Raw genomic sequence first — 24,221 nt, 5'->3', positions numbered from 1 at the left:
TATCCCCATGTTGACCCCAAGATCAAAGAAGATTATGTTCCAGTTTTCAATTGTGGTGCATGTGCCAGCAGATACACATACATGGTTTATATAGATATTGTCACACTGTCCCTCTCCATATCTATAGAGCGCACCATATTCCCACTGATAGTCCACCAGCATCAGAGCTTTATGCCATATTTGAGTGGCTGATCACATGTTGTCACTGCACAATGAAAAGCCTGTCCTTAGTTTGTGCTGCCTTAAAGGCTGTCACTCATGCACAAAACACAACAACCAACACAACCTTTTAAACCAGTGCATCCACAAGTCAATATTTCTCTTCACTGAGTTTCAGATTTAAAAAATGAGCTATTTATAACTTTTGCTACTTAAAATGATTGAGAATTAAAACTAAAGAGGTCTGATTATGCATTTAAAAAGGATTTGGATTTGTTAAGTGAATTATACTTGCTTCAGATTTGATAAAAGGATATAATGCCCCAAGGCATTATGAAGTATAATTAGACATTATTGAACTATGGCAATTTCCAGTATCCTAATGTCTGTTTGTGCAGAATGTTTTGTCATGGTAGTTAAGAATTTTATTTGTCAAATTGGACCTAAATTTAATTTCAGGAACATTCAAAGCGTCTTAAAGAGCAAAAAAACTGTCGGAAAACTGCAGGTACGCTCTGCAGTGGGTATAATTAGGTCATACTTTACTTTTTTTTCATTCATGTACAGTAAGATTTAGTGATTTCATCTCACCTACAGTTTATACTTAGAAATACATTTCAACATTTTTCTTGGCTCAATAACTGGTCAGCAGCAAAACATTTAAGAGCTGAAAAAAGTCAGAAATCACTCACTGACCTCACAGGGAGTCAAGGGATTAAGCACGTTTTGGCAAAATTTTCCCTTTTAGTGAGAGAAAAGTTCAGATCTTCTGTCAGCAGCAGTGCTGCAGGCAGCACTAGGGCCTTGTTTTGGCACTTTGAAGTGTGTGATTCGTCTGGTAGAAGAGAAAAAAAGACGTCAGCGAGTGAGTCGGAGAGAGGAGGAAGTGCGATCGGGGTCAGGATGACTTCTCTGTCTGGCCGCCCTCTGCTCTCGGGGAAGGAGTTCTCATCTGAGCTGCTTCACTATGTTTCGCTCACAGCTCTGAGAATGTGCAGTACAACAATTAAAGGCAGACGAAAAGGTGAAATTTGAAAGAGGGAAAAATGATGGCTGGAAAGTGGTATAGACTGGCAGGGTGGGATATTGGAAGAGATAGGGAGAGGCGGATGAGGGATTTTGTGCAGAATCTGCAGGGTGAGAGAGAGAGATGGGTTCAAAGAGTGACTGACAGCATGATAGATGGAAGGTCTGAATATGTGAGCGAGCGCGGCTCTGAGACGTTGTGAGAGTATTAATGACTGACTGCATGCTTACAGGTGGGAGCAAACTTAACACTCAGAGCTACGTGCGACTCTTTCCATGAGTGTGTGCGTGCCTGTATGTTCGTAGCCGTTGAGCATTTGCTCTTGAGTCCTACAGTATACACAATATCATCCCTGTTGTCCAACACCAGTCAGCCAACTGTGAGACTCGCTCGACTACGCAGCACACACAAACCCCGACACACACACACGCACAGCAGCTCAGCCAGGCATCGCCCGCAGCCACACTCTCCTTCCCACCACTGCCTCCCTCATTCATCTTTCATTAGCCCGGCTCACACAGGAGAAACAGCCTCCCCCCCCCCAACCACCTCCCCCACCACCACCACCACCTCCTCCTCATCCTCCACACGCCTCCCTTCTCTCTCTATCTAACCTCCTCGCCTTTTTTTCTCCTCTCTTCTTATCTTGGTTTCTCTCGCACGTAATCTCTTTTGTTTGTCTCGCTCATGTCTTGCAATCTGTCTTTTTTGATATCTCTCCTCCTCCTCCTCTTCCTCGCTCGCTGTCTCCTCTGCTTTTTAGTCTTTTCCATTCAGCCTCACTCCTTCAGCCCTTTCCCCTCCTCTCCTCCTCCTCCTCCTCCTCCTCCTCCACCACCTCCTCCTCCTCCTCCATTGCTCTCGGCCCTCGTTCCCCTTCACAGCCTCACTCTTGCACATTGTCACCTCTTTATTGTGCTCTTCCTCTTCCACTCTCCCTCTCTCCTTCCTGTGCAAGGCTGTTTCTCTGACACTCATCTCTGCCAGCCCCCCCACCTTCCTGTCTCTCAAGCTCTCTCGCTCTCTCTCTCTCTCTCTCTCTCTCTCCCCCTCTCCCTCCCTCCCTCCCTCCCCGCTCTTTCTTTCTTCCTTTCATTTTGCTCTCCGTCTCTCCCTCGATGGAGGGGAAAGGCTCTTCGCCTCTAATTGCGGCTGTTCCGTTGCCATGGCGCGTGTTGCTCGGCGCTGCGAGGTGCTGTGTGTGTGTGTGTTTTGTGTGTGTGTGTGTGCGCGTGTGCGTGCGTGCGTGCGTGTGTGTGTGGCAGGCAGATGATTGCTTGCTGCCAGCTCTCGTTTCCCGGACGCCGATCGCGTTTCTTTGCGGCAACAGGGAAAAAAAATGAGACGCCAGAAATAGCCCCCCTTCACACAGACCCACTCACTCTCACCGCTGCACTGTTCAGAGAAACACACACACACACACACACACACACACACACACACACTCACACAGGCAGACGCATGCACATCCACAGCATTTCCTCTCCACCTGACAACCTCAATGCATATGACCTAGGTTATACTAAATGTACACACCTCTCTGCACGCGTACGGGCAGGGATGTGTGTGTTTATGTATGTCCACATGTGTCAGACCTCCTCTGTGTATGTGCTTCCTGCGTCTCTAAGGAGGTTGTGCAGGGACTCCTGATTTATTTCACCTTTAATGGGAAGTGAAATGAATGTGAGCAGCAGCTGGTCTGGTCCTCAGAGATACAGCGGTAGCCTAACCCAGAAAACAGGCAGCGTCGCTCTAAAATGGTCCTTACTCTGACAAGTGCCAGAACACGCCACTGTACGCTCCACTAGCTGCACCATTGGTTTTTATTTTGAGCTGCGTTTAGGCATTTCGTTGACACCCAGAAACGCTTGCAGCAGGTAGGTTCTTGTTACAGGTCGGTTGCAAACCCTTGGCCGACCCATCCTGTGGTTTATTTTTGCTGTCACAACTTTTTGAAAAGGTAGTTGGAAGGTAAGTGGAGACAGATTAATAGCAAATAAACCTTACAACCCCGTGCTGCAAAAGAGGATAAGAGAGGATTATACCCAGATTTGTGGAGGAATCTCCATAATCATCTTCTGTGCTGTTCACCTGCGGTTCTCACTGGGTTTTGCAGAGAATTAACAACAACAAAAAAAACCTCTCATACCTTCTTCCGTGGCTTAGTGTGGCAAAGTAGAAGTGCTTCTAACCTGTAATTTAAAGGTGCACCAATTTTGACACACTGTTTAAGGGTTGGGCAATAAACTGAAAATGTAGTGAAAATCTCTTTAAATGCTGGAGACGGGTGCTGTTGAAGAAGAGCTAGTATAGAATAAAAGATGCCATCATATGGACACACTTTGGCTTCAGTAAACACAACATAAGACAGGGTAGTCAAGCTAAGTGTAAATACTCTTGGAAAGAAATTTTTTTAAACTGAAAAAACAACACTAGAAAAGGGCACATCTCCATTCCGTATTCTATTACACCCCTTTTCCACTGAGCTGGAGCCAGTGCTGGTTCAGAGCTAGTGCTAGAGCCAGTGCTCAGTTGGTGCTAATCCATCACCTCTGACGAACCTGTTGCTTTTCCACCGGCAATGAGCCACGCGATTACGTCACTGTGTAACGTAGCCAGCGTGCGCCTTTGAAGCACTTCCATGATTCACCAGTGAGAGGCAGCAACATGGCGCAAGACATCTAGCCTGCCGGAAACGAAGAAGAACAAGAAGAAGAAAAAGAAGAAGAAGACGACAGCTCTGACAAAAAAAAGATAAAAATAGTAGTTTTAATCAACAAATCTTTAACCCTCTGTAAATGCCACGCTAGTCAGCTAATGAACATTAACCCCGCTAGTCTGCTAATGAACGTTAGCCCCGCTAGTCAGCTAATGAACGTTAACCCCGCTAGTCTGATAATAAACGTTAGCCCCGCTAGCCGGCTAATAAATTTTAGCCCCGCCCCCGGTCCGCTGATGTAATCGCTTCTTGCTTTAGACCAGCAAAGAGTTGGTGCTTGCTCTGGCACCCGTTCTGAGGCTCGGGGCTGGAGCTTTGGCGGTGGGAAAGCAAAGAACTGGTGCTTAGTCAGGCTCTGGCTCTGAACCAGCACCAGCTCCAGCTCAGTGGAAAAGGGGTATTAGACAAGTGTTAGCTAAAGCAACTTCATAGCTTGAAACATGCTGCAGATTGAATGAAATAATGTGGAATTCAATGTTATTCAAATCTATAATAGTACACAATTTAATATTTGCAATGGGGCCTGTTTTTACAAACAAATGCTTAAAGGGATTCTTAACTAATGAATAAACTTTCCTATTTTTTATTGTTCAGTAAATGGTGAATGGAATGTACTTATTGTCCTTTTCTACTGTAGTGACCAAAGCCTTTCATTGACCCATTCACACACATTTGTCATTGCAAAAGAAATAATTTGGAATTCAGTGTGTTGCTCAAGGACACTTAGACATGGGGAAGGCACGGACTGAACCACCAATGCTGTGATTGATGAACAACACACTAAAGCTTCACGAGGGTTGAATGTTGGGCATTGTGAACCCGGAATTCCCCACAAAACAATTATTGCGCCAAATTAGAGGAAACGGTAATAAGTAGAATAGGCAACCTCTGGACACAGCATTTTCCAAACACTAGTGCATAATAAACTTGGTTGGCTTTGAGTTTATTGGATATCGCATTAGCAAGATTGATACATGCATCTCCAAATTGAGAGAGGGGCTGTGGTATTTTTATACGCATGACACAGCAGACACAACTTTATTAATAATTGAAATATTCCGAAATGGTCAGTCAGGATCCAATAGCAGCTGTCCTCAGGATGAGTCCTTAGCTCAAACAGAGATGGGACATTTTTATTTTCAGCAGAAAATCAAAGATGATGAGTGTGTCTTTTCACCTCAGAGATGCTCTACTTTAAAGAGAAATGCTATTCTTATAATTTCCAACAGTTTAATGGTTAAAATCATTATGGTGACAAATTCTGGGAATCTTGAGAAAAGAATGATATGTTTCCAAGAAGTAATCATTTTAAAATTGTGGGAAATCCTTCAACTCTGTTCCTCTTCAATTCAAATTCTGGTTAAATTTCTTCCTTAATTGCAGTTGCTTGGCTGCTGTCACCATAATCTGTCCAGTAATGTCACGATTTTGGCAACATAGCTGTGAAGTGAATAATGGTGACTAACAAAGACGTTGTCAAAATCACCATCACTTTAAATAACTGGAGACGAGTCTCACCCTCTGACAGTGTCGGTCATTTAGAGATGAGTCACTGCAGCATCTCGTGTAACTCCATCTAACCACAATACAACGTGGTTCCTGGTTGGGTTTGTGTCTTCCTCCCCTGCGAGACACAAGTAGCTTGGGGATGACTTTCATGACCCTGAGGTCAACCACTGTGGCCACTTAGTTCACTCTGCACACCCAAACCCAGAAACACCACGCACACGAAAAACGCTGTGAGCGGTGTACGGTTTGATTCTCTCACTAATAGATCAATAAAAGACATTAGTGGCGGGCTAACCCGGCGAGCAGTGCTAATACAGGGTTAATCCAGGGTTAATGGCTGAGGAGCATCATTCTCGGAGGCAGCCATTAGTTCACCACCATACCACACAATATCAGGTTCTCCTTCGAGTCATGCCCCAGGCTCCCAGAGAGATAGGCACAGAGAGGGGAATTGAGAAGAAAAGAATAGAGGATCACCCTCATGAGTCAAGATGAAAATGAGATATCCAGACAGATGAAACCAAATGCAAGGCAATGGGAGGGATATTGGAGAAGGGGGAAGCAGTGTGTGGGGAACGTGTGCCGAATGAAAAGGGGGTAGAAGATGGGACAGTGAAATTGTGGTCAGGAGAAGCAGGAAACTGAGATGAGAGAAAGAGGAGGGAAGGAGAGGAAGGGAGTTGAGCGCTACACTTCTCCCTGTCCTTGTAAAGTGCTGCGTGCTGTCGAAGCGGCAGCCAAGAATGTGTCAGCCCAGCCGTCTCACGCTGCCTAATGGGCTCTTAAACGCTGATATAAAGCTCACTCGCTCTTTCGCCCTCCCCTTTTCCTCTCCCTCTCTCCCTCTTTTTCTGCCTCTGACGCTCCCTCTCATTACCTCTCGTTCTCACCCTGTCACTCACTCTGTCACTCACTTGTCCTCTCTTTCTCTCTTTCTCTCTTTCTGTTGCTCTATCAACCTCTCACTCTCTGCCTTTCCCTTTTTGCGTCTCTTCCCTGCCTTTTTGAAGTTCTCTTGCAGGTTGTCTCTTTATTTACAACTTGTTTTTCATGGATGAACTCAACACTTTTTGTCTCTCTTTCTTTTTCTTTCCAACAGGCTCCATAATGCCGTCTACCCACTGGATCCATCCTTCTCTCTGACCCTGTTGCACGTCCTGTCAGCGCCACTCCACGGCTTGGCCAATGCCTTTGTCTTTGGCCTGGATAGGGACTGGTGGAGTCTACTGAGCCCTACTGGCATGCAGGTACTGAACACACATCTGTAGCCCCCTTTCAGACATGCACATCATTAAGTAAATGTGATTGTAATTTTATATGTTGGTGTCATGTTTGAATGAGCCTCTGAGTCACTTCCCCATAAAAGTTATGACAGAAAACTGACCTGGTAAAATATCCATAACAGTTTACATCATGGACACAAGACAACAAGACAAAGACTAGCGGCTCTCTACAGTGCCTTGAGTTATCTCAGGATACTAACATGCTGACATTCACAAAGCCAACATACTGATGTCTCACCAGTATAATATTTACAATATATATATCATGTTAGTATTTATTTAAACAATCAACACAGTAACATCAACAAGGACATAAGGGCTCTCTCGCCACTATCCTAAACCATACCCCCCACATCTGTTAGGAGTGTCATCTGTACAAAAAATGAATGAGAAATAAAATAAATGAACAGACCAATAACATGATGTCAAAGTACTGACTCTTCTTATGAACTAGAAATGACTAATCACAAACTAGAATAAGTACAGTAGATTTAAGATGAACAAGCAAGAAGCATTGAAGTCATGGAAAGAAGTAATCAACCTGAGTGAGTTATGCAAATGATTCCAGTCTGATGGTGCTTTAAAACTTAAAAGCACCCTATTTTCTTTCAATATTCTAGGCACAATAATATGGTTGAGCTTTTTATAAGTGAATATGATGGTTTGCATGGAACTAAAAGCTACATTAAATGTAAAAGATAATGTAAATTCATTTGAAAACAAAGAGCAACCAATGAAAATGTCTCCCAGAGGGAAGTGGAAGCCAGTTTAGGGTATTGTACATGAAATATTGATGCTTGTGGTAAGAACACCTCAGGACAAATGAAAGAATGTGTTTCAGTGATGTTCTGCTATGTAATATCACCATAATCAATAATGGGAAACAAAAGCTGTTGGACTATTTGTTTGCTTGCTTGGATAGTAAAACAATTGACAGGTGTAGTATTCTGAGACTAGCATTTCTAATAAAATAATCTAAGGTTCCAAGTATTTAAATTTATTGGATTTAACATTTTTGAACAACTGAAAAATTATTATTGCTGAGAGCTTTGAATTTCAGTCATATGAGAATAAGATGCGTATATAATCATGTCATCTGCATATAACTGAATAGGACAATTAGCAGCAATTTTTGGATGATCATTAATACAAATAAAGTATGATTATATTAAAAAATAGTATGTCACCATGACAACACTTGTTAATAATTACTAAATACTAAGTGCAGCTGAGGCTCATGGGAATGTCACTAGTTTTTCAAATATTTGGTCATAAACCAAAATATTGAACAGATTAAAGTTTTGATCAGATAATGATCAAAAGTGAAAGCAAAACTAAACCATTTTATTCAAGCCAAATTTATACAAATCAAAACCAAAACCTCAACCTCATGGTGTTACCAGATGACTTGTCTGGTGATCACCACATTCATTAGGATAAATCATCTAAGAAGAATGAATCAATACCAAATGATGGTCCGTTCCATTCAGTAGATGATGATAGATATCACTAGATAACTGTTAAGTTTAACCAGCTGTTGTTCCAGTGCTTGCATACTTGAAATGTTGTGTGCTGTTAGTCGCTTATCAAAAAATGTTTCAGTTGTCAGGTTTAGTAGAATTAATGATTAGTTACTTTTAAGGATAGATATGAAAGAACAAACTCAGCTCATCACAACAGTGTCAACCTTTTTTTAGCTGACCCTTCCACAAATTTCTTTAAGTATTTGGTGAAAGCCGATTTGTAAAATGATTCTACATACTAACATTAGCAGTATTTACCATTCTCAGTTTAAGACTCTATAAGGCTCTACAAATAAGGCCTGTCTTTAATGAGGTGGTTAATTAAGAGCTTGAAGGAATGCACAGATATTGGGGGAGATTGGCCTTTGGGAGGCTTAACAACTGAGTACCAGATAAAATAAAAAAGTCATCCATACAGTATGTGCTTGGTGGGTCTTTTCTTCAAGAGTTTATTGAAACATTGTGTATAACCCTAATCTGAAGAGGGAGTGTTCTCTATCATTAATAAAGGAATTGAGATATCAACATCAACAGGTTTCTGATCATGATCTATGTGAACTGTAATTAACAGAGGAGGTGAAGCTAGATATTTCCTCTTTCAGTTGAAAAAGCTGGATAACAAGAGTAAATAGGGGACAGTCATATAGTCAAGAGATAATGCTTAGCAATGCAGAAATTGAATTTTGAAAGCCGCCAATCTCAGCGCCTGGTCATTGAGACTGATTAACAGCCATGTGAAACTCAGTAATGCACAAAGGTTGAGTCATGTCTTAATCAAGTTTTAACTGACAATTTATGAAAGATGCTGATGTAAACAATACTGTAATGTGAGAACTTCTTTTATAGAAATTCAGAAAATCATAGACCAGTCTTCACACATTGGACCCTAAACAGTTGACCTACAGAAAAGACATGCTCAAAACAGATGCCTACATATCATCACTTTACCAGAATCTTTGTGAAGAAGTCCTGTAGTAGTAAGCAGTGAGTCAAAATCCAACAGGGCTTCAACCTGCTCTACGCTTCATTTGCAACAGTTTTTTCTACCTTGCCAACAAGTTGACGTCACCTTCACACCCCTGCCCATAAATAGCCGTCTGCTCTGTAGGCTGTGTTGTAAACTTCTTTCATGTGTTGTTTGCGTTGTCCACTCTCAAATTTCAGATCAGATTTTGGCTCAAACATGTGAGGATGTATTGTATGAGAAGTTAACATTTGTAATAAAGAACAAGAAAACATAGTAAAATAGTTTGTTTTATGATTTGTTGATCAGTGTCTGTTGATGGGCAGCTTCCATAAGCTGGCCATCAGTCTCATCTGGAGGGGGTCTTTTAAAGAGACAGAAGCTAAATTATTATTGTTTTATTATTATAACACATTCTGACAAATTATATACCCAAATGTCACAAATCCATATATTGTTCTTTATTACAATTATTCTAACAGTTCTTGCCGTTTTTAATATTATGTAGTAACTTCAACGATCAGTAGTTTATCAAATCGCCTCTTAACCGACATTTTATAATCAATCATTCTTTTATATTAATGCATTTGGATTGCACATTTTAAAGCTACATTAAGCAATTTCTGACCACTAGAGGGCAGAATGACTTGCAATAATGACTATTTACATCTCAAGTTGTTAAGACTAATGGCTAAAATACACCAATGCAACACGACACTTCTGGACAAACAAAACCAGTGAAATTGACATAAGTAATGTATAAAGTACTTCATCTTTTGCAACTTCAGGTAGGCAATATGAATAGGTCACGCACAGCTCAAAGTACATCTGAAAATACATTTACGGTATACAGGTAGACAGGTTTTATAATCGTAATAGTTTCAGTTGCAAATGTTTTAACTTACATATTTTCCGTAGTATACTACGTGAAATCTCCTCATGAAACACATCTGGCATACAACCAACCGCTACAAAGATGGAGTCTGTGTACCTGCCCACGGCAGCGTGGATCGCAAAACTCATTGGTTGCATCTTAAAAAATACCATTATCAATACGTCCCTCCACAATATACTGTTAATGGTTGTCTCAATCTACAAACATTAACAGTATCTGTGGGTATGAGATTGGGTTGATATTTCCTGTGTGATGGGTCACGTCACTGCCTGATGTATTTTGGTCGTAGCAAGTTGGCACACAACTGTCTACTTATACCTCCAGCAGAAACAGAGCAACATTAGCACCATTGGAGTTGTATTTAGGGCCACCAGTGTAATGCTTGTCCGGTTTATTTAACTGTGATTTGGTCCACCCAGAAGATGAGAAAAATATCAGCCTTTGTCTTTGGCTCGTTAAATGTTTGACTTTCCTCATCAGTGACTTGTTTTTCTTCGGTTCTCTGCTGTTTGAGGTTTTGCAGGTAGCCTGAAGTTAGGTTGTGTTAGGTTGCTGGGAGCAGTTACTGACATTTTCGTCGGCCTGGGTAATCAAAACAATGAGGAGCTTTGTAGCGCTACACAGTGCTGTGTTGATTCTCGCTCTGTGTCTACTCTGGCTGCACAGAGTAAGCAGCATGTCAGCAGAGCAGCAGCAGCTGCAGTCCTCCGTCAGTGTCTCCAACATTTTGACAGTGCTCACAGCCCATTACACAATCAATGTTGTTACACACATTGAAGGTAAGAAAATAGATTTGAAGCCTAAAAATATGCTTCAGATTGCAGGTAGGCATGTAAAGCACACAAGTGCAGCCTGTATGCTGCTGGTATAGGCTGCTGGTATAGGCTGCTGGTATAGGCAGCCTCTGCCTGTAACATTGAGGCAGCTCTGCTCTCTCAGATCCGCGTTAGATTGATAACTGAAAAGCGTTGCTGGAATGCGTCAGTAGTAGGCTATTAGTTGTAGTAGCAGCCATTTCATAACTAATGAACTGCTGAAACAAGTCATCTATTGATATAAAATGCATTGGTAACAATCTTTATGAGTTAATCCTCAATTAATTTTTCAGGCAAAGAAATGGCTAAAATCCACTAATGGGAATATTTCTGGTTTTCAGTGATTGAAAGGTGGCTTTCTTTTGGTTTTGGACTGTATGAGCGAGCAATTTAAAGACTGCTCAGTGAAATTTTAATAGCATTTTTCACCATTTTGTGACATCTTATAGACTAAACTAAAGCAGATTAATTCATAATGAAAATAAGTTTGTCGCAGCCTTAAACATATTACCAGTGCATCTGCATTTCATAATCACAATGTTGACTTCAAGCAGACCTAATACTTCTTGGAAGTTAAAGTTGACTGACTTTCTAATCCTACAAAAACTTTATTAACTAATTACCTCAGAATTTATAATTAGGCTACTTAATTTTCAAAAATGAGTGCTGTCATCTGTGACAAGTGTTCATGCATCACACATACAGGAAAGTGTTTTTGGCTCAAAACAAAATCTCTTTATTTATAGTCAAAATACTAATAACTGGACTACATTTCTAGCTTATTTTGCAGCTTTTAGGAAAATGTAGTGATGAAGATGACCAGAAGCATGAAGTTTTTACATGTGAACCGCAAAACTCATCGGTCGTATTTCAATAAACACCACAATCAATATTGCTCTCCACAGATTTGTCTCAATCTACAAACATTGACAGTATCTGCGGATATGAGACGGGGCTGATATTGAGCTGCAAAGAAAAAAAGCCCTCTGCGGTCTTAGTTCACAAACACAGACACACACACATATTGTCACCCACTCAGTATCAGCAGCCAGGCTGATAACGGGTCATGAGCACAATGTGGAAGAGTGGAATGTGTGGTATGACCTTCAACCCAAATGTCAATGTTTCACTGTGGTGAGTGGGGAGAGAGAGACCAAGAGACTGAGAGAGTGAAATGGAATCTCAATGTGTTCGTAAATCACAGAGAAAATGCGGTTTGTGCGTGTCAGAGAAAGAGAGAGAAGGTAAGAAAGAAGACGACCGAGGGAAAGAGAGAGAGAGAGAGAGAGAGAGACAAGCAGCGTGTGTGTTCGTGACTAACAGCCGGTTGTTATTCATCTTGGCATGCGACTCCCAGCAGCCCCCTCACATCAGGTGTGAGATTGGCGTTGGAGAGGAGGGGTAAAGGAGAGAAGGAGGTGGTGAATGTGGTGGTGGGGTGGGGGAGTTGTAACAGCATCAAAACATTCCTTCCTCAACGCAACGAATCTGCGCTTTCATACCAGACGCTACCTCCCCTCCCAGCGCTGACTCCTCTGTCTCTTTCTTTCTCTCCTGCTGTCTGCCTCTTTCCTTGTCCTTGTGTCTGCTGTGCAGCACATTTTTTAAAAGATATAGGTTCACATTTGTTCATGTTTGTCTTAATTGGCTACTTACATTCCATATGTGTGTACAAAGAGTTGTTGATCCCTCCTTGCTGTACGTGTCATGAAGGGATCCCGCATGGTTTCTCCATGCAATTAGAGCTGCAACTATTAGTCAATCAATTAATGACCAGCTATATTGATTGATGAATAATAAAATGTTCTGGTTCCAGCTTCTTAAATGTGAATATTTCATGGCTTATTAAGTCCTCTTTGATAGTAAACTGAAGATCTTTGGGTTGTGGATTGTTGGTCGGGACCAAATTTGTCACCTTGGCCGTTATAAACAGTAATAGTCACTTTTCACCATTTACTGACATTTAATAGTCTAAACAGCTAATCGATTAATTGATTCAATAATTGACAGGTTAATCGATAATGAAAATAATTGTTACTCGCAGCCCTACATGCAGTTTTGGCATAATGAAAAAGGCTTAACTGTGTTGGGTATCTTCTATGAAGGCAAGCATCTCATTTCATTTTGGGTTTTGTAACTGGCTTTGAAAGACAAATATTTTTTGAATACGTTGTACACAATCACTCAGGAACTGATGTTAGCAAACTGAAGAGCTACACGCCATACTTTATGTCCCAAAGGAGCTGCACCTGTATGCTTGTTCCAGACCTCTGAATCACTGACCACATCTCTGATTTAAGTGACTTAATAGGTTTAATGGGTTGTCCATTAATAACCGATTCCTGTGATCAGAGATGGTGGTTAGCTACATTCATGAGGTCAGTGCAGCTGTACTGGTTGTTTTAGGTTGTTTCACAAAAATAACAATCTTTCATATTTTTGAACATTGTGAAAATGTTAAGTTAAACAATCTTAACAACTGCTACCACAACCACAACACAGGTACCACTAGTGTTTCGGTCTCATAAGATAAGTTTAGCTGAAGCCACTATGAGGCGTAAGCAGTCTGAATTAATCCAGCTAAAACTAAAATGTACATTAATTAGCCTCCTCCATTACCGAACTGATACATGTACTTAAAGGTTTTACTTAACCAGGTTACTACAGTACATGTGAATTTGATGTCCAATTTTCTGTGTAACCCAGTTTCTCCCAGTAACCTGGTTTCATGTGCGTATGGAAAAGTGCTAGTGCGTGCTGTCTATCTCTTGCTTTATCCAGTCTTCCGTTGTTTTTCAGCTCTCCTCCATGGCAGTCTTTGACTGTTCTCCTCCTCCCGCTCTTGCTATCTCTACAGTATCTCTATCTCTTTGTGCATGTCTGTTTTGCCTGCCTCCTCTGTTCCCTGTACTCTGCTACAGCATCTCTGGCATTTATCTCTCTTACATTATTTCTGCCTCTCTCTTTTGTGTTGCATCTCCCTCCCACCTGTGTACTCTCCCTCTCGCTTGCTCTCCACCTCTTTCTCGCTCTCCTTCCCTGATATTGATCTGCATTCTAGCCATACAGCTGAACCGCCTGTGGCTCTGCAATGAGCTCACTTCTCACTCCTTCTTCTGTGTGTGTTTGTGTGTGTGCGCGCAAGCAAATGTGCATGCAGGAAAATGCTGCTCCCGATCCCCATATGTCTTAGTATCATTCCAATCTTACTCTACGTCCACACTAAGCCAGCTAATTATGAGCACACAGTGTGCGTCCAAACAGGTGTTTTTCTAGGTCATTTTTGTCCACACTGAAAAGTGTAAACAATAGTAAATGTCTAAATCGCTTGCTCTTTGTCTTATTTCAGTTGAGTTCATGAAACCATTACACATTTAAAGATGGGAAGACATAATCTGTTCAAACTTTAATAATGTGGTCCAATCCTGCTCTCTGTGATCACCTATATTGTGTTTTAGAAAAAAAGACAAAAAACAAACAAAAACAAATTCACAATGTAGTTGTTTCTGTTGTCAGAAAACAAAATGAGCATATTATAGTGATTGGATTTAGAGTAATAAATGCTAGCTGTTAACTGAGTGGACAGCACTGTGGCACTAAGATGGCAATCACTGTTTTATGATTTCAAGGTTGTCTGACAAACCTGGCATTAATGGAGCCTAATAACAACATCCATATTGTGTAATTGGTTATGTATTAGTAGGTTTTAGATTAGATTACATTTTGACAGAGCAATCAGAGATTTAGAGATGACAGAAAGTTGTTTTATCTTTACTGCTACGTAGTTTCCAAAAGCTCCAAACTAAAACTGCATTCAGACCGAAAACAACCTAGCGTTAAAACAGAGTGAGCGGGCTGTGTTATTTAAAGCACCAGTGAGACAATGAAATACAATTCAGGAAGTGAAGTTGAAGTTACAGATTTGTTCATTTATAGGCTTATCAGGCCCCAAAAACGCTACAAATTGTTTGGTAATACTCACAAACAGGACAACTCTGCAACGTTATCATGGTAGCAAGCAGTCGAATACAGTTCACGTTACAAAGTAATCCATCAGGAATGTGTACTTGCCCTGTTCAACTTTTTTCTTGTTTTGCCCAGTCATCCCCACTGCCTCAATGCTCTCCCCTACATTCAAATTAATAAAAAAAAAGGCTCCTGTTTTTTCACGCAGCTAATGTAGGTCTGGGCAGCATAGCCCTTGTTTAAGGTACCGGTGAGACGATGAAATACGTGTTTGAAGTCTTAACGTGTTTAGCATTTAGCACGTAATTGACATACTCGCTCTGATTGTACGTTTAATTTCTCCTGTTGCCACTCTACTAGCGCATGACCAAATAGTTAATTTCCCAAGCAATATGTTACCACACATCGTTTTTCACATTCGAGTCCTGATGGCTCGTTAAAGTTGCATCATATTGACTGGGGGAAGCTGTTGACCACAACAAGCAGCTTTTTCCTCCATCAAGATTGAAGTACAGTACTTTTACATTGTTGAGTGGAGTAGAAAATGGAAACAGCTGTGCTTCCATTTTCTAAGGGACTCAAAACAAGCGTGATCGCCTCTCTCTCTCCAGGTTGTTGCATCAAACGACATTTGCATAAAGTTGAAGGTTGCTGGGGCCAAAACGGAGAAAAAAGGTTGCATTGTCAGATTCACTTGGCTTACTGTGAACATACTCCAGTACAAACGTCATGTGTTAATTCCAAACTATGCGTGTCTGTCTGTCTCTCTCTGTGTGTGTGTGTGTGTGTGTGTGTGTGTGTGTGTGTGTGTGTGCGCACTAGCTGGCTCTGCAGTCGCGGCTGTGCGACAGGACACGGATCGGAGAGTACCACCCCGGGGCGGTGCGCTACACACAAGCTGACCTGGTCGACCTTAGCGATGACGACGACGATGACACCAACGTGCTCTTCTACTCGCCTGACATGACCCTGAAAGACCGAGGGCCCTGAGAGAGAGCTGAAGAGAGAGAAAAAAACAGAGAGAGAGAGAGAGGGGGAGACAAAAGAGCTTGAGGGAAGGAGCACGAAGGAGGGTCACAGCCAGAGAGAAACGCAGCGGATTAGAAACTGAGAGAGAGGAAAAAGAGGTAGGGAGGGAATGGAAGGGAAGATTGGGGGGACAGTCAGGCAGATAGAAGCCGGAGATGAGCTGTCAGGTTCCATTATTAATCCCCATCCTTTACTATTTAATATCCTAAAGACGCACACACACACATACAGAACAGAGCTGCAGCTCCCTGCAATACTACCAGGAGAGAGGAGCAAGAGAGAAGCGGCTATAAAGATTCTCCTAATGTTAAAGGCATCTGCTGCATCCCAAAGGTTTTAAAACAATTTCTCTCTCTGCACCGCTGTCGTGACTCCTGTATTCTGCAGCGTTTTTTGGCATACCACAAAAATGAAAGGAAAAAAAAAAACCCATAAAGGGCCACTGGAAGGCAATCATAACAAGCCGTTAGTTTAGCATGTGGAGGTGAGGTGAAAATCAGACCTTTAAAAGGGTGCCCTGTGTGCCGGATGTGAAAGCATCTACATTCACCTATCTGAATGCTGAGATTGATCCTGATACTAGATACATTTCTTGCAGATAACGGGGAGGTGGCGTACAGTGCAAATACAGAAGGGATTTTTTTTTTTTTTTTTTTTTTTTTTTTTAAGTGAAGATGACCTCCTGCGGCAAATAAGTCCCAAAGGAACAATGTTGCTTTCAAGGAGTTTCTCCTTCCTCGGACAGTATTCTATTTTCCCCTTTGGCAGTACTGTTGTTCCGACTTTTGCAGAAGTATTCCTTTGAAAGATGGTTTTGTATTTTTTATGATGTATTACAGCTTTTTGTTATATTGTATTTATAACAGATGAATTGACTTTATATATATTTAAGTGTGCTCTCTATTTTTGTACGTGCCTTGGACTGGAATATGAAGAAAATGCTCCTCTTGGTCCAAACCTGCTGCTCTAATGGTTATACTTTAAAGCCTTGTGAACAACTTAAGAAACATGTAACTGGTCAACACACTCCCCTCCTTACACACACTCACACACATTTATTTCTAAGTTGGTGCCTGTCAAAACGGGTCGGAAAAGATGACACACACACAAGGCACGCGCTGCATAGCAACAGCCTTTGATGGTTCATCATCTCATGGCCCTTGTCAGGAGTGGTGAGGGGACGTAACTGAGGTGTGATTGGCAGGATAATAGAGTCACTTTATATTCAACCTCAGCCCATTTGGTTTTTCCCATATCTAGGTGATTTCATCACTGTCGGCGCACACTGCCGGCTGTCAGCTGCCTCTCTGACAAGTTGAACTAATGAACCGACACTTGACCCTTTTTACCCTTGAGTTGTTGAACTTTTCTGCCCGGCATCAGTGACACCAGAGTGCAACTTTAGTTCGCAGTTCACAGAGACACACACACACACTAACACCATGCCCTTACCCCTCTTTTGGCACTGTTCATGGTTTTACTTGACTCTGCACTCAATCAAATAAATGAGCAGGAGAGACATTTCTTAACAAAGCTGAGACTGGGTGTGTTTATTTCATTTTCACGTTGTTGCAATCCCTCATCCCCTCATGTCACTGCCCTGCCTTTTGTCAAGTTTGTCCATTTGTGTTTGTGTGCATGTGTGTCTCTAAATGTAAGCGAAGTCGTCTTAGACCTGAGCTGCTTAAATAATGGATATTAATTATTGGTTGGACTCTGCTGGCCTCTGCCTTGTCTCCAAATCTGGTTAGCTGGATTTTAATTAATGAAATATGCAAGCCATGTCCTCCAGAAAACCTTTTTTTTTTTTTTACACGCAAACACACACACACACACACACACACACAAGAAGCTCTCTATCACAGACGCTTGAGCGTTTTGAGCCCAGCACCACCTCCATATAAAGAGCCCGGGAAATAAGCAAATCTCCCTGTCACGCAAGAAGAATTATTATTCTCCCCTCATATTGTCGCGTGCTCTGTAATTGGATACAATTTAACACCCGCGGCCCAGGGGCATGTCGGCAGGCGCACACTGCCTACCATTAGCTTGCCTCGCCTCACCAGCCTATCATTTGTCAGATCTGTGTTTGTGTGCTTCTGGTGCCTACTGTGTGTGTGCGTGTGTGTGTGTGTGTGTGTCCCTCTCTCTGTGTGTCTGTGATTGCGCGCGCACGTGGGGCTCGAGAAACCGGAGCCTTTGTTGGAGTCCGGCCATGACCTGGCCATGACGCACAGAGAGAGAGAGAGAGAGGGAGAGGGAGAGGGAGAGAGAGGGGGGGAGGAAGGCAGCAGCAACAGCAGCTCAGACACTCAAAAACAAGGTGGAGCTCCGTCACCTCGGAGCGAAAGCGAGGCAGGCCTGATGGGTGTTTGTCGGTCTTCTGCGCAGCGTCCACAGGGAGCCTCATCTGCTGTTTATTAGAGCCCAGCAGTATTTACAGGCGGGTGTGTAAAAAAAAAAAAAAAAAGAAATCTGCTCACCCACCGCTTACAGTAAATATACGGCTGGAGAAGGTTAATAGGGAGATTACAGCCTGCATTGAATGATGTTTTAAAAGTGTAAATAATTGACTGGAAGTTGTTGTGTAGCTCTTTACATGAAATGTTTTAATTGCCTTTGCTGTAGGCTGTTGGTATTGAACCAGCGCTGTATATTCGTGAGAAATATGATCATAAGAATCTGTGGAATATCCCTTTTTTGTGGCTGGCCGAAGTCAAAGTCGGCCGGAGTAAAAGTCAGTAAAAAAAACTCATAACCACATCAAAGTGTAATGTAAGCAGACGCAAAACCTGGGTGTGTTTTTTTGTTTGTTAGACTGTACATATTTACATTTTTATGATCTGTATGAGTATGGTTAAATGATGAGTGTGGTGTTATTTTACACTTTTATTATTGTCAACAAACCCCATGAGAAGACCAAAACATACGATAGTCTGTTTCGGAGCATACCAGTTTACTAAACCCATGGAAAGACATCAATCTTTAAAACTTTTTAAAAACAAATAAAAGTCTAATAAATACTCTAAAGAGGCTGGGCATGACACTGCTTCTCCAACTAGGACTGAAAGTGCATTTGTCGTGGACTATTTACTGCTGCGGATTAATACACATTTGATGCCCTATAGTGAATATTAAGGCAGCAGGGTAATGATGAACAATTGAAACTTCAGCGCCCTGTTCATCATAATGAATGGCCGTGTTTCTTGGTACAACAGTGTGGTTACTGTATGTGTTTTATAGTTTTTGAACAATAAGCTACACTATATGTTGAAGAATATCACCAGACTCATCCTGTTATTACTTTGCTCTTTCTTGTTTTTTTTGCCTTTGCTTTGACAAATGATAGTAAAACTGACAGGAAACGGGAGCAGAGGAAGTGGGAGGACATGCCACAACATGCCAAGTGACACCGGGAATACATGGTACTGTATCAGTCTTCCAAGTGGACTCCCCAAGGTAATGTTTTTTATTGGTGAAAAACTTTAGTTAGCGTTTATTGATTTTATTAATACTTTGTCAGTGACTGCACACAAAAAGTAAACAAACAGAAGAGATTCTTTGGATGTGTCAAAATCTGGTCAAATCCTAAAGAGGCCCAGTGTCAAAGTTTTGCCCCAGGGCCCCCCAGACAGGTTCATCCAGCCATTCAGTTAAATATACAATAACTGCAATCTAGAATGACTCCCAAACACATGTTTCAACCCCACTTAGCAGTTTGCAAACATATACATAACTGAACTACTTTATAAACATAATCATAGGAAATTAACATACATCATCGTGTCTCATGTAGATGATCCTAATGTCAAATCAATGCTTACATGATTTAGTTGAGCTTGGTTTTTAACACCACAGGAAAAGGTGTGAAATTCATCATGTTTTTCAAACGATCAGGGAGCTTATTCCACTCTGCAGTGGCCTCAAATGAAAAGGAACAGATTGCAAAAAGACAGTGCTTCTAGGAAATCTGTACTCTTCTCTCGTGGCTGACCTTGAATGTCTGAGCAGAGCTGAACAAAGCTCCTCAGTGGTGAAGAAGCAGCATTGAGAAATTGGAGATTGGGCCAAAAAAAAAAAAAAAAAAAAAAAAAAATTCAGGTGAAGTTGTCTAATTGGTTGTAAGACTATTGCCAAAGAAAAGGCGATATGCAGTTGTTGAATAAAAAAAAAACCCATCATTCATTCACCTTTTTTATTTTTTTATTTTGACTATTGACAGACTCACTCAGGCTCCTTTTCACTTGATATTGGCCCAGGGTGATTTTGGTCTTTTCACCATACAATCACGTGTTTTAGAAAAACCAGCCACCACACAAAGTCACTAAATGTGTTTACTGCACATTCCCACTGTCCCACATTTTAATGACTAATTTAACTTCATATAATATTTTCTGTATTTTAACCTTTATCAAGGTCTAAATTATGGCTGCACCTAACATTTCCTCTGATTATCAATTAGTCTGACGATTATTTTCTTGATTAATTGTTTTGTCAATTTAATGTCAGATAATAGTGAAACATGTCAAATTTGTGATATGTTCAAAAGTCAAATGGTTTTGTCCAACCGTTAATCCAAAACTCTAAAAGCACACATTATGTTTAATATCAGAGTAGAATCCACCCAGTCATTTTTTCTTAAAAACATTATTTTAATTAATGTTAGTCGACTGACTGACTGATTATTTTAAAGCCTTCTGGGTATCAATCCTGGATCCCTCTAATTGAATTTACATAGTGTTTTGCTTTTACACACAGTCAGATTTTAGAATATGTAGCCAGTCACAATGAGTTTTAAAACACCCAACATGTGTGTGTTTGTCTAATCTTAGAATAACAGCTCAAATAGCCAGAAATATTATGAAGGATATGACGTCGATCGGTGTGCACGACCCTTTTTACGTCTGTATTTCTTCAGGATCGTGCGTGTAATGTCCCTGCTGCCCTGCGTCCTGTCTAACAGCAGTTCGGCTCTGCTGCTGCTGCTGCCTGAGCTGAGTGCAGGAGCGAGCGGAGCCTCCAGCGCTGCGATCCGCCCTCGAAAGAGTTAAATTAATCTCTCTCGCTCGCTCTCTTTCTCTCTCTCAACACACACACATACACACACATACACACACAGGCTGCCACCGCCCCAGATAACAGAGGGGCGCCTCTCCCCAGCCAGCCAGCCTCCGCTAATCGCAGTGGCAGGAGGAGGAGGGGGGAGTGGAGTGCCGGCGGCCTCTCACAGCGCTGGGCTTTTTATTGACGCTGCTTGCCTGTGTGTGTGTGTGTGTGTGTGTGTGTGTGTGTGTGTGTGTGTGTGTGTGTGTGTGTGTGTGTGTGTGCGTGCGCGGGCGAGTGTGCATGCTTGTGGGTGCGTGTCAGAGCGAGAGAGCTATAAAGAGGTGTGTGTGTGTCTCCCTCTGTGTGTGTGTGTGTGTGTGTGTGTGTGTGTGTATGTGTGTGTGTGTGTGTGTGTATGTGTGTGCTCCCAGCCAGCAGCGGAAAGCAGGGAGAGGCGGGGAACTGGGAGGGTGGGTGGCGAGGTTATGAGCGGAACTCGACAGAGGCCGACAGACGAGAGAGAAGGAGGCAGGGAGGGAGGAGAGGAGAGGGGAGGGAGGTGGTGGTGGTGGGGTTCTTTCTTGTGCTGCGCTGAGAGCCGCCACCGCTTCTCCTTCCTCTCAGATAAGGCTCGTTTGAAGGTTTTAATCTTTCCTTCTAAAAAGAATAATTCCGTCCGCGCTTTTTTGGGGAGGGATTACGATGCATAAGGTCGGAATCAGAGTGTGATTGATCGCATTGGTTATTTTAGCGTCACGGGCCCACTGATTGATTGCATCGATGAATGTGGCAGCCTATTGATTAGAGCTTAATCTATAGGTCCGTGTCTCTCAGTGCTCCAATAATTGGTCTCTCTCTCTCTCTCTCTCTCTCTCTCTCTCTCTCTCTCTCCCCCCTCCCTCTCGCTAGCAGTGTTTGGCTCGGAGCCACGCTCGCCCTGCCGCGCCAGGCTGTAATTATCCCCGGTGAGGCCGCGCTAAACGCAGCGTGGCGCGCCTGTGGGGAACCGGTTAGCCCTACAACACCGGTGGTGGGGGCGTGCGTGCATGCGCGTGCATGTATGCGCGTGCGTTGTAAGAGAAAAAGTGGCGATGTGTTGTTGATATTTCAGTAGCCTGTATCAGAGCTTTTTCAAGTCCTTAAATGAACCTTTGGAGCTTTTGGAGATTAAAAGTGATAGATTGATATAACTGAATTAAGACAAGATCACGATCACTCTAAAGTCATCATAAATACACATGGAGAACTGAGGTGTGAATATAGCCTATTAATGGCACATTAAGTGACTGAACAATCAGCGTCATGATTCGTGAATGTCGGTTGTGTTGAGTTTTGTGTGCGTTCAAGTATGGATCTATTGATTGTATATGTGCTCGTGTGCGTGTGTGTGTGTGACTTGCAGTAAGCGATCCATAACGATCTGCAGGTGGATTGTGCTGATTAGTACCGGCTGCTGTGGACTGAGCTGCGTGCAAAGAGCTTCCTGCAATCTGAGCCTGCCGACTGAGTGTGTGCGTGTGTATATGCAGTGTTGTGCAGGCTTGTGTGTTGGCAGGCAGCCCTTTTTGAATGTGTGTCAGCTCTGCGTGCATGTGTGTTGCTTCGTATGCGTGTCTCCTTTTTGAGGACGGCATGTGTATATTTGACCAAAGGTGTGCTCTTGAAATGTGTGATGAAGGTGTGTGCGCGCGTGCGTGTGTGCGTGCACATGTGAACTTGCCATGCATATGCGTGTGTTTGTCAGTCCACCGCTTCAGTGTCTGATTGCAACAGCAGATGGCTGGATCACTGTGACCTCCCAGAGTGTGGCTCCTTCTACACCGGAGTGCACCCATATGTGTGTGTTCACGCTGTTTTGATTTTTACAAGACACACGAATGCACGAGTCCCTGACAAGACACAACCTGACAGAAAGGACAGGATCACAGATTTAAGCGTGTTTTTCGTCGCCGTCATCCAAACATGAGCGGTTCAAAGGCACATGCTGTTCTCAGGCTGGTTTTTCAAACCACAAAGTTCACACACGGTCGTAAAAGTGCAGCCATAAAAAGGCCTGCACTCCCTCCCCAGACCTGTTTTTCTGTCTCTCTCCGGTGTTTTTCTGGATCTACAACTGTGCGTTTTTGTGTTGAGCGTCAGAAACTTAGTTTGCCCTGCAGTTCCTCGGAGCAATATTCATCCTAATCCAGTTTTCCGGTGAGTGATGGAGCGCCTTTCGCTTTATACTCCCTCTGAGTCAGAGCAGGAGGGAGCGAGGATGAGGAAGACCTTGTGCCGTATGCTGTCATTTTGAGCATCTTTCCAAGAAAAACCTTACCTTTCAGCTTGATTATTAGTTGTGTGTGACGTCAGTGTGTAAGTGTGGTTTTATCAGCATTTCTAAATCACACTTCTCTGGCAGATACATACAGTTTGATCTCTCTTGATGTCTACCTGGAAAGAAAGGTTGATCAATCATTTTACCCAAAGTGTGAACACAGTGTGACTGATTTCTTTTCAATTAATGGAAAGCAAAGAGCAACTGTGTGTCCTCTCATGTAAGGAAGCACTATTTGTGATGTTATCAACAAACCTGACCTATAACTCCTGAGGGCTCGAGTCAGTATGAAATCCATGTTACTGCATCTTTGTGGTTTATATTAAACTGTGCCTTCCAACAAAGCAGCATCTCAGACTGTTTGTAGACAGATCAGAGGAGTCAGATTTGAAAAAAAAATCCCTGTGCACATCAGATCTCTTTATAGCACAGTATTTACACACATAATACAAACACAAGATTTAGGCCCAGTGCAGCAGGGTTGCCAGGTTGGATCCAGTGAATTAGACATACAGTATGTGGCTACTGTCAGAAGCATGGAGCTCATATAGCCACTGGTGAAAATAGGACCATTCTTATTGGGAAAGCAAAGAGAAGGACTAAAATTTCTTTGGCTGCAAGAATGCAATCAAAAATCCTCTAAATCTTGATGCTGTTTTTCCTGAGTTTCATCACTATTTCAACTTTTGATAGCACACTGTTACCTCTAAGTTGCGTGCAAATCCATTTGCGTGGCATAATGATAAAAAATGGATATGACTATATGTGGTTGTAAGTTTTCTCTCCATGTTTATAAAAAAAAAATTAGATTTATCAAAGTACATTTTTGGGGATAAAGCCACTCATGTAAGACAAATGAGATACACATCCATGGCACTGTCGCCATCCTGAAATCTAAATAAAAATGGAATGAATGGCACTTGTTCTAGTACTGTTTCATCATGTTGGCCACTCCTGTTGAGGCCCCCT

The 24,221-nt window shown here is 42.2% G+C and overlaps 1 protein-coding gene across 3 annotated transcripts in view; it reads left to right on the top strand.

Annotated features, from left to right (window-relative positions):
• The window catches only part of LOC128367518 (BCL-6 corepressor-like), a 102,380-nt gene that overhangs the window by 42,124 nt on the left and 36,035 nt on the right, over nucleotides 1-24,221 (top strand). For all 3 annotated transcript variants that reach the window (XM_053328088.1, XM_053328090.1, XM_053328087.1), the window contains exons 12-13: nucleotides 6,514-6,661; nucleotides 19,251-19,348. In XM_053328088.1, the coding sequence (XP_053184063.1) occupies nucleotides 6,514-6,661; nucleotides 19,251-19,348 (246 nt within the window). The remainder of the gene's footprint in view (nucleotides 1-6,513; nucleotides 6,662-19,250; nucleotides 19,349-24,221) is intronic.

This window comes from Scomber japonicus, chromosome 11 (assembly GCF_027409825.1).
Source record: "Scomber japonicus isolate fScoJap1 chromosome 11, fScoJap1.pri, whole genome shotgun sequence".
NCBI lineage: Eukaryota > Metazoa > Chordata > Actinopteri > Scombriformes > Scombridae > Scomber > Scomber japonicus.
The sequence above is the reverse complement of the archived record's forward strand: the minus strand, read 5'-3'. Positions and strand labels throughout refer to the sequence as shown.